The 10,847-nt window shown below is 44.6% G+C and overlaps 1 protein-coding gene and 1 pseudogene across 1 annotated transcript; both read left to right on the top strand.

Annotated features, from left to right (window-relative positions):
• The first annotated feature begins 220 nt into the window (after positions 1-220).
• Positions 221-2,171, top strand: LOC106586568 (NAD(P)H dehydrogenase [quinone] 1). Its single transcript, XM_014173999.2, has 6 exons — positions 221-329; positions 407-574; positions 715-845; positions 1,007-1,120; positions 1,472-1,573; positions 1,797-2,171. Exons 1-6 carry the CDS (start codon positions 326-328, stop codon positions 2,094-2,096), a joined length of 819 nt encoding a protein of 272 aa, XP_014029474.1. The 5' UTR covers positions 221-325; the 3' UTR covers positions 2,097-2,171.
• Positions 2,172-7,384: 5,213 nt separating this feature from the next.
• LOC106586559 (ribosyldihydronicotinamide dehydrogenase [quinone]-like) lies at positions 7,385-10,645 on the top strand (annotated as a pseudogene).
• Positions 10,646-10,847: the final 202 nt, after the last annotated feature.

Raw genomic sequence — 10,847 nt, 5'->3', positions numbered from 1 at the left:
TCAGCTGTTGTTTTCTCTCATAGGAGAAAAGCATGGACAGATTTCAAAACAATGTGCTACATATCTTTTATCTATAAAATGTCTGGCGGAATCAGCTAAAAGTCGCACAAACCCAATTGAGCTTCTCAGGGGGAGAGGGAGAGAGAAATGACAGATTGATTGATTAATTGACAGATGACTAGCTTGATTGCTGATTGACAGGCAGCTGTGTGAGAGGGTTTGTTTGGTCCAAAGAGCATTACAAAAGCAGCAGTCTCAGCCATTTTTCAGTCACAGTCACTTTCCTCTCCAAGCCACCTTTATCCTTAGTGCAACACTATACAAAATGGGTAAGTGATATGCAACAGTCCTAAATGTTTTTGTGTGTGCCATTTTCATCTGATTTTTTTAAAATCTTCTGTTGCAGCTGATAAGAAGGTTCTGATCGTGTACGCCCACCAGAGTACTGGGTCGTTTAACGCTGCAGCCAAAGACATGGCTGAGACAGTTCTGACTACTCAGGGCTGTAAGGTGGAGGTGTCTGACCTCTATGCCATGAAGTTTAAAGCCTCTGCTACTGCTGAAGACATCACTGGTAATGGACTGAACCATGTGTTGCTTAATTGCGGTAGTGAATGATCTGTGTAAGCTTGAGTGCCTGTTAAATGCTTAGGAGCATAACTCTTTTTCTGTGGGCAAGTGCTTTTTATTCTCACTTCGGTTATGCTTTACCAGGGGAGGTGAAGGATGCTGAGCACTTTCAGTATGGAGAGGAGACCATGCTGGCATGGAAGGAGGGCCGACTCTCTGCTGATATCACTGAGGAACACCGCAAACTCTCTGAAGCGGAGGTTGTCATATTCCAGGTGATCTGCTGTCGTATTGTCTAGTGTCTTAGGAAAATTGGCTTCATCAGCTTGAGCCTAGAACTTATTTTAAGTGCAGACCCTTCAGCTCTTTACTTTTTGATGGTGGTTGAAATGCACCCATTCAAGGTACTGGTTGACTAGTGTCTCCCATATCTCAGTTCCCCATGTACTGGTTCACTGTTCCTGCCATCATGAAGGGCTGGATGGACCGGGTGCTCACACTAGGATTTGCCTACACCTCAGAAAAGAGGTACAGCCAGGGCATCTTCAAGGTAAGGGATGCAATCCCATAATCACTGAAAGCCCAATGCAGCTGTTAAACTGTAAATTATTTGGTCTAAGTACCTCAACAGTATTACAATAAAATAATGGTCTTTTAGCAATTTTGCTTTGATTGTCTGGGACTGGGGAATGTAATCTGAATTAGTGCCAAGTGTTGCCACTAACTAGTTTACTGCCTGGTGTCAACTGGCAAATTCTCTCCACCTGCTGCTTTAGAAGGTCCTGTGTAGATTGTAATTAGTCAGCAAGTTACACTTATTTCATTTTGGGGACATGACTTCTTTGTAAACATGGTCCATCCATATCAATCTCGCCTCACCTGGTTTTGCCTCTTCCTCCAGGACAAGAAAGCCATGCTGTCCTTCACCACTGGATCCCACGAGTCTATGTTCAGTGCCAATGGTATCAATGGAGACATGAATGTCACCCTGTGGCCACTGCAGGTATGTTAGGCTTAGCTGACACTACCAGCATGTAGCCTGCTATACTGCAACGAGCTTCTGCGTTCATCTGTTATCCTGACTGGCTGGCTGCCTGCTTTTATTATAAGTATTTGACTTCCCGATTGGCTAGTTATCATCTTGATGGGAGGATTGTGTCATTTGGATCACACGTTTTGATATATATATTTGAGCATGTTTATGAAACTAGCTTCTCTCCCTATAGAATGGCATCCTGCACTACTGTGGCTTCCAGGTTCTGGCTCCTCAGATCTTCTGGGCTCCACCCCACATCACCTCTGAGGCTCGAGAAAGCATGCTGGAGGCATGGCGCACACGGCTGCAAGGGCTTCTGGGAGAAATGCCACTTACCTTCACCCCTTCGGACAGCTTTGATGGTGGGCGGGGCTTCCAGCTCAAAGAGGATGTACAGCAGAAGCTCGCAGCCAATGAGTTTGGCCTGTCTGTTGGAATCCACCTGGGCAAGCCCCTCCGACCCAACAGCCAGATCAAAGCTGGGGTGTGAAGGATACTGGAGGACTGTCTCCTCTACACATGCTGCTTATGTGCTAAATGCAAAATAAAGATGGGTTTCCTTAAACTGAATGGTGTTCACTTGAATAACAAGTGTGGTATTAAATGTTTTAACCAAGGTTTCTTTATTGGTGAACTGATTAAACTCCTCTGCAGTAAAACAGCTTTTAACAAATTCTGGTATTTGATGTTGATCACTACTCTTCTATGCTCACTACATTAGCTGCTATGACCTGCATGCTGTCTCACTGAAGGGCTGGCTAGAGGTCTCAGACCCTTGTCTAGCTCCCAGATTTGGTTTAGGTCAACAAGTGGTCTGTGCCCTGCCACTCCAAGCACTCGATGCATGTCTGTGTAGGTGAAGGCTTTCCACAGGCAAGGACGCAGAGTGACTTGCTTACATGATCAAGTTATTGACTTGTGCTATGAATACGCTGCTTCTGATATTTTAGGATTTTTGCAGTAGTAACTGTTCAGTGACTGCAAATACGCTTGATGTGGAAGAGGCCTTTAACTAGGCAAGTCAGTTAAGAACAAATTCTTACTTTCAATGACGGCCTAGGAACAGTGGGATAACTGCCTTGTTCAGGTGCCGAACGACAGATTTGTACCTTGTCAGCTCGGATTTGATCTTGCAACCTTTCGGTTACTAGTCCAACGCGCTAACCACTAGGCTACGCTGCCGCCCCTATGACTCCCTTGTGGGAGTGCCCTTGTTTTGGTGGCACACTCCTTGCCACAAAGTGGGAATGTGGTCAGAGCGATTGGGGTTCACCTGGGACCGCTGTTCCAGAACACAAAGATGAACATCTAGATTTTGCGCTGTAATATGACCAGAGGTTTTCGTATGAGCGTAGCCATGATTGTCAGAACTAGTTGGGTTTGGGCCAGGGTATGTTTTTGTCTCTAGAGGGAGATCCCAAGTCTACAGTCCTATACCCATCCTGCTCTGCTATTCTCACACTGAATGCTAGGAAGGCTATTCTCCACACAATGGGAGGAAGTGGGTACTCTCTTGCCAGGCCCCGCTTTCCGATTACATTGTCTGAGAACAATTCAGAATTAGGAAAAAATACCTGTGTTTTTGCTTGTAACTAGGTAGTTAGTTTCTGTCTCGTTTTCCTGTTACTTTCCGATCGTTAGCCAGTTATTTCAACACTAAGTAATTCGCCGGTCATTTCTAAATAGTTTCAGTGTACCTACTGGGCCTTGACACTATTCCAAAGCAATGATCTGTTATGTAAATTGTTCTTAATAGTTTGTGTACCTTAACATTACGTTCTACCTTTATTTTGATGTATATCCAATTTAAGTTCAGGCGATTTCTCCCCAGACAGATGAACACAATCACATGTAATTAAGATACTATAGTCATTAATGGAACATTTATTGTGAGGGTAGCCGGTCTGGGCCCATGTGTGAATGCGCTGGTTACTGCGTTCTGGCTTCAGGTCTGCTTGTGTTGTGGTGCATGTAGATTGAATGGACATGGGACACACTGCTGCCGGTTCTGGTATTTTATTACTGGATGAGATTAAATAAATGCAGTGCAAAGCAATAACATCAAATGACTAGCCTCTCTATGCTGCACTGCTATTATTCAAAAGTAATATTTTCCTATTACATTGTCTGAATGAAATTTATACATTTTTTGTGTCACATGTTCCAAAAGACGCCTGGCTAATGTACATGTATAAAGCTAGTAGCCAAAAATACCAATGTCTGGCTCCAGCAGATACCTTCTCAGGGTACAGACGTTGTGAGACATACGAGCTGAGACAGGATGTTGAATGGTGCTAGAGAGGATGTGTTACTGCCCCCAACAGCACAGGTGGTGAATTACATGATTAGCTAGCTCGAAGTAGCTAGTTAGCTCTGAAGTAGCGCTAGCTACCAGCTATGTCCTAGACCAGAGCTCTGGTCAGGGCGTGAGAGTGCTCCATGTTTAAACACCAACAGAGACACAAAAATGCCATCTGAGAAATTCACAGACCAGGCGCACCATCTGCAAAAATACAAGATTAAGACAAAATGAAACAAATACACTTGTGGACCAATTTACCTAGATTAGATTAAATACTTGCAGCAGTGAGTGAATGCACAGTAATTACATGAAAATCAAATCAAATGTTATTGGTCAAATACACATGGTTAGCAGATGTTATTGCGAGTGTAGCGAAATGCTTGTGCTTCTAGTTCCGACAGTGCAGCAATATCTAACGTGTAATCTAACAATTCCATAACGACCTAATACACACATCTAAGTAAAGGAATGGAAGAAGAATATATACATATATGGATGCGCAATGACAGAGCGGTATAGGCAAGATGCAATAGATGGTATAAAATACAGTATATACATTTGACATGAGTGACGCAAGATATGTAAACATTAAAGTGGCATTACTATAAGAGGTTAAAGTGACAAGTGATCCATTTATTAAAGTGGCCAACGATTTCAAGTCTGTATGTAGGCAGCAGCCTCTCTGTGTTAGTGATGCACCTGTACAGCTTTGATGCACCTGTACTGACCTCACCTTCTGTATGGTAGAGGGGTGAACAGGCAGTGGCTCGGGTGGTTAATGTCCTTGATGATCTTTTTGGCCTTCCTGTGACATTGTGTGCTGTAGGTGTCCTGGATGGCAGGTAGTTTACCCCCGGTGATGCGTTGTGCAGACCGCACCACCCTCTGGACAGGTTTGCGGTTGTGGGCGGTGCAGTTGCCGTACCAGGCGGTGATACAGCCCGACAGGATGCTCTCAATTGTGCATCTGTAAAAGTTTGTGAGGGTTTTAGGTGACAAGCCAAATTTCTTCAGCCTCCTGAGGTTGAAGAGGCACTGTTGCGCCTTCTTCACCACAGTCTCTGTGTGGGTGGACCATTTCAGTTTGTCCGTGATGTGTACACAGAGGAACTTAAAAATGTCCACCTTCTCCACTGCTGTCCCGTTGATGTGGATAGGGGGTGCTCCCTCTGCTGTTTCCTTAAGTCCACGATCATCTCCTTTGTTTTGTTGACGTTGAGTGAGAGGTTGTTTTCTTGACACCACACTCCGATGGCCCTCACCTCCTCCCTGTAGGCTGTCTCATCATTGTTGGTAATCAAGCCCACTACTGTTGTGTCGTCTGCAAACTTGATGATTGAGTTGGAGGCGTGCATGGCCACGCAGTCATGGGTGAACAGGGAGTACAGAAAGGGGCTGAGCACGCACCCTTGTGGGGCCCCAGTGTTGAGGATCTGCGAAGTGGAGATGTTTCCATCCTTCACAACCTGCGGGCAACCCGTGAGGAATTCCAGGACCCAAATGCACAGGGCGGGGTTGAGACCCGGGCCTCAAGCTTAATGATGAGCTTGGAGGGTATTATGGTGTTGAATGCTGAGCTATAGTCAATTAACAGCATTCTTACATAGGTATTCCTCTTGTCCAGATGGGAAGGCGATTGCATCGTCTGTGGACCTATTGGGGGCGGTAAGCAAATTGAAGTGGGTCTAGGGTGACAGGTAAGGTGGAGGTGATATGATCCTTGACTAGTCTCTCAAAGGTCTTCATGATGACAGAAGTGAATGCTACGGGGCGATAGTCATTTAGTTCAGTTACCTTTGCCTTCTTAGGTACAGGAACAATGGTGGCCATATTGAAGCATGTTGGGAAAGCAGACTGTGATAGGGAGAGATGGAATATGTCCGTAAAAACACCAGCCAGCTGGTCTGCGCATGCTCTAAGGATGCGGCTAGGGATGCTGTCTGGGCCGGCAGCCTTGCGAGGGTTAACACGTTTAAATGTCTTACTCACGTCGGCCACGGAGAAGGAGAGCCCACAGTCCTTGGTAGCGGTCCACATCGGTGGCACTGTATTGTCCTCAAAGCAGGCAAAGAAGGTGTTTAGTTTGTCTGGAAGCAAGACATCAGTGTCCGTGACGTGGCTGGCTTTCCTTTTGTAGTCCGTGATTGTCTGCAGACCCTGCCACATACGTCTCGTGTCTGAGCCGTTGAATTGCGACTCCACTTTGTCTCTATACTGACATTTCGCTTGTTTGATTGACTTGCGGAGGGAATAACTACACTGTTTGTATTCGGCCATATTCCCAGTCACCTTTCCATGGTTAAATGTCCCAGTCCGCGTGATCAAAACAATCTTGAAAACGTGGATTCCGATTGGTCAGACCAGCGTTGAATAGCCCTTAGCACGGGTACATCCTGTTTGAGTTTCTGCCTATAAGAAGGGAGGAGCACAATGGAGTCGTGGTTAGATTTGCCGAAAGGAGGGCGGGGGAGGGCCTTGTATGCATCGCGAAAGTTAGAGTAGCAGTGATCTAGTGTTTTACCAGCACGGGTGCTACAGTCAATATGCTGATTGAATTTAGGTTGCCTTGTTCTCAAATTTGCTTCGTTAAAATCCCCAGCTACAATAAATGTAGCCTCAGGATATAGGGTTTCAAGTTTGCATAAAGTGCAGTGAAGTTCCTTGAGGGCTGTCGTGGTATCGGCTTCAGGGGCGATATACACGGCTGTGACAATAACCGAGGAGAATTCCCTTAGGAGATAATACGGTCGGCATTTGATTGTGAGGAATTCTCGGTCAGGTGAACAAAAGGACTTGAGTTCCTGTATGTTGTTACAATTACACCATGAGACATTAATCATGAAACATACACCTCCGCCTTCTTCTTCCCGGAGAGAGGTTTATTCCTGTCGGCGCAAAGCACAAAGAATCCAGGTGGCTGTACCGACTCTGACAGCATATCCCGAGAGAGCCATGTTTCCGTGAAACAGAGTATGTTACAATCCCTGAAGTCCCTCTGGAAAGCAACCCTTGCCCTAATTTCATCTACCTTGTTATCTAGAGACTGGACGTGAGCGAGAAATATACTTGGAAGCGGTGGGTGGTGTGCGAGCCTCCGAAGGCTGAGGACTAGAAGCGAGGCAGCCCTCTGTCGGCGCCATCTCGCGCTGATGCCAGCATGCAAGTACTGTAAGCTCACATACAGATGCATGCACACACACACACACACACACACACACACACACACACACACACACACACACACACACACACACACACACACACACACACACACACACACACACACACACACACACGTACACAGGCAAACCCAGGGATATAGGCTCTCAGCTGTGTGAGACGGTATGTTTGGTCCAAAGAGCATTACAAAAGCAGCAGTCAGCCATTTTTCAGTCACAGTCACTTTCCTCTCCAAGCCACCTTTATCCTTAAGGCAACACTATACAAAATGGGTTAGTAATGTGTAACAGTCCTAAATGTTTTTGTGTGTTTTTTTTTTATCTTCTGTTGCGGCTGATAAGAAGGTTCTGATCGTGTACGCCCACCAGAGTACTGGGTCGTTTAACGCTGCAGCCAAAGACATGGCTGAGACAGTTCTGACTACTCAGGGCTGTAAGGTGGAGGTGTCTGACCTCTATGCCATGAAGTTTAAAGCCGCTGCTACTGCTGAAGACATCACTGGTAATGGACTGAACCATGTGTTGCTTAATTGCGGTAGTGAATGATCTGTGTAAGCTTGAGTGCCTGTTAAATGCTTAAGAGCATAACTCTTTTCTGTGGGCAAGTGCTTTTTATTCTCACTTCGGTTATGCTTTACCAGGGGAGGTGAAGGATGCTGAGCACTTTCAGTATGGAGAGGAGACCATGCTGGCATGGAAGGAGGGCCGACTCTCTGCTGATATCACTGAGGAACACCGCAAACTCTCTGAAGCGGAGGTTGTCATATTCCAGGTGATCTGCTGTCGTATTGTCTAGTGTCTTAGGAAAATTGGCTTCATCAGCTTGAGCCTAGAACTTATTTTAAGTGTAGACCCTTCAGCTCTTTACTTTTTTGATGGTGGTTGAAATGCACCCATTCAAGGTACTGGTTGACTAGTGTCTCCCATATCTCAGTTCCCCATGTACTGGTTCACTGTTCCTGCCATCATGAAGGGCTGGATGGACCGGATGCTCACACTAGGATTTGCCTACACCTCACAAGAGGTACGGCCATGGTGTTTTCAAGGTAAGGGATGCAATCCCTTAAAATCCCAATGCAGGTTGTTATTTCTTGTTAACCTGTTGAGGACAGACGTTCCGCTAGCGCCTGTGGAACCCCTAGCCAACAGCCAATGGCATTGCACGGCGCGAAATACAAAACCAACTAAAATACGACAATTCAATTTTCTCAAACATCAACTATTTTACACCATTTTAAAGATAAGACTCTCGTTGATCTAACCATATTGTCCAGTTTCAAAAAGGCTTTACAGCGAAAGCAAAACATTAGATTATGTTAGGAGAATACATAGACACAAATAATCACACAGCCATTTTCCAAGCAAGCATATATGTCACATAAACCCAAACCACAGCTAAATGCAGCACTAACCTTGATGATCTTCATCAGATGACACTCCTAGGACATTATGTTATACAATACATGCATGTTTTGTTCAATTAAGTTCATATTTATATCAAAAACCAGCTTTTTACATTAGCATGTGATGTTCAGAACTAGCATACCCACCGAAATCTTCCGGTGAATTTACTAAATTACTCATGTTAAATGTAAATGTTCACAAAATACATAATAATTATTGTAAGAATTATAGATACAGAACTCCTTTATGCAATCACAGTGTCAGATTTTAAAATAGCTTTTCGGCGAAAGCACATTTTGCAATATTCTGTGTACATAGCTCGGCCATCACGGCTAGCTATTTTGACACCCACCAAGTTTGGGACAACCTAAACTCAGAATTACTATTAGAAAAATTGAATTACCTTTGCTGTTCTTCATCAGAATGCACTCCCAGGACTTCTACTTCAACAACAAATGTTGTTTTGGTTCCAAATAATCCATAGTTATATTCAAATAGCTCCGTTTTGTTCGTGCGTTCAGGTCACTATCCCGAAGGGTGACGCGCGAGCACATTTCGTGACAAAAAAATGCAAAATATTCCATTACCGTACTTAGAAGCATGTCAAACGCTGTTTAAAATCAATTTTTATGCTATTTTTCTCGTAAAATAGCAATAATTTTCCAACCGGGCAATGTTGTATTCATTCAAAGGCTGAAAGAAAAAAATTGAGTAGTCTCGTCACCGCGCATCTCCAGTGTCACTGTCCCCAGTCTGACCACTTACAAATTCTCCTGCTGTTCTTCGCCCAGAGACAGCAGACACCCCATTCCACTTTCTGGCGCCTTCTGAGAGCCAATGGTAGCCTTATAAAATGTCACGTTACAGCACAGATGCTGTATTTTCGATAGAGATGCAACAGAAGGACAACAAATTGTCAGACAGGGCACTTCCTGTATGGAATCTTCTCAGGTTTTGGCCTACCATATGAGTTCTGTTATACTCACAGACACCCTTCAAACTGTTTTCGAAACTTTAGAGTGTTTTCTATCCAAATCTGCTAATTATATGCATATTCTAGTTTCTGGGCAGGAGTAGTAACCAGATTAAATCGGGTATGTTTTTTTCCGGCCGTGAAAATACTGCCACCTATCCCAAAGAAGTTAACAATTAACTCACTAGTGTTTCATTTAAAAACAACAACAACAAAAAAAATGGTAAAGAAACCAAATGCTTTTTAGCAACTTTCTCAAGGAAGAATTTTGCTCGGACAGTGTTGGAGGAACTTAGTAGTCTAACTAGTTTACCGCCTGATGTGATGTCACTGGCAAGAAGCTACTCCACCCATGCAAAGCCTGCTGATTTAGAAGGCTGTGTGTAGATGGAATTGTCAAACAGCAATGAACAGGAAATGACTCTGATCACACTTTCACCAGCTTTTATACAATATGACACAGGAGACATGTACAGCAATGGGCCTTGAATAAACCTCAAATGGTTGGTTTTGCCATGCTCCTTCATGGTTCCCATTCTGTGGTCCCTCAATGTCTCACCTCGTTTCCCTACAGGAAAAGCCATGTTGTCCTTCACCACTGGATCCCAGGGTCTATGTTCAGTGCCAATGGTATCAATGGAGACATGAATGTCACCCTGTGGCCACTGCAGGTATGTTAGGCTTAGCTGACACTACCAGCATGTAGCCTGCTATACTGCAACGAGCTTCTGCGTTCATCTGTTATCCTGACTGGCTGTCTGCTTTTATTATAAGTATTTGACTTCCAGGTTGGCCATTGCTAATTGGTGAATTACTTCAGTTGGCTATATCAGTTTATGTTTTATCTACTTGAGCATTATTGAATAACTTAATTACCTCCCTGTAGAACAGCATCCTGCACTACTGTGGTTTCCAGGTTCTGGCTCCTCAGAACTTCTGGGCTCCACCCCACATCCTCTCAGACTCTAGAAAGCATGCTGGAGGCATGGTGTACACGGATGCAAGGGCTTCTGGTGTAAATGCAGCGTACCTTCACCCCCTCAGACAGCTTTGATGGTGGGTGGGGCTTCCAGCTCAGAGGATGTCCAGCAGAAGCTCACAGCCAATGAGTTTGGCGGTCTGTTGCAATCCACTTGGGCAAACCCCTCCCACCCAACAGCCAGCTCAAAGTTAGCGCGTGAAGGACACTGGAGGAATGTCCTGCTCTTCTCTGTACATGCTGTTTATGCTCTAAATCACAAATTGGTGTCCTTAAACCTAATGGGTTTTTACTTTAACAATTGTGGCATTAAAGGGGACATCAACACTAGGATTTAGAACGCCAGTTAACTAAATCGCCATATTGGCAGTGTTGCATCACTGGCAGACATTTTTGGAACTCCG

Source organism: Salmo salar, chromosome ssa25 (assembly GCF_905237065.1).
Source record: "Salmo salar chromosome ssa25, Ssal_v3.1, whole genome shotgun sequence".
NCBI lineage: Eukaryota > Metazoa > Chordata > Actinopteri > Salmoniformes > Salmonidae > Salmo > Salmo salar.
This window is presented reverse-complemented; position numbering and strand designations above follow the sequence as displayed.

Coding starts and splice junctions, on each gene's coding strand:
- LOC106586568 (XM_014173999.2), top strand. Junction 575..714: donor TACTGCTGAAGACATCACTG/GTAATGGACTGA, acceptor ATGCTTTACCAG/GGGAGGTGAAGGATGCTGAG. Junction 1,574..1,796: donor TCACCCTGTGGCCACTGCAG/GTATGTTAGGCT, acceptor CTCTCCCTATAG/AATGGCATCCTGCACTACTG.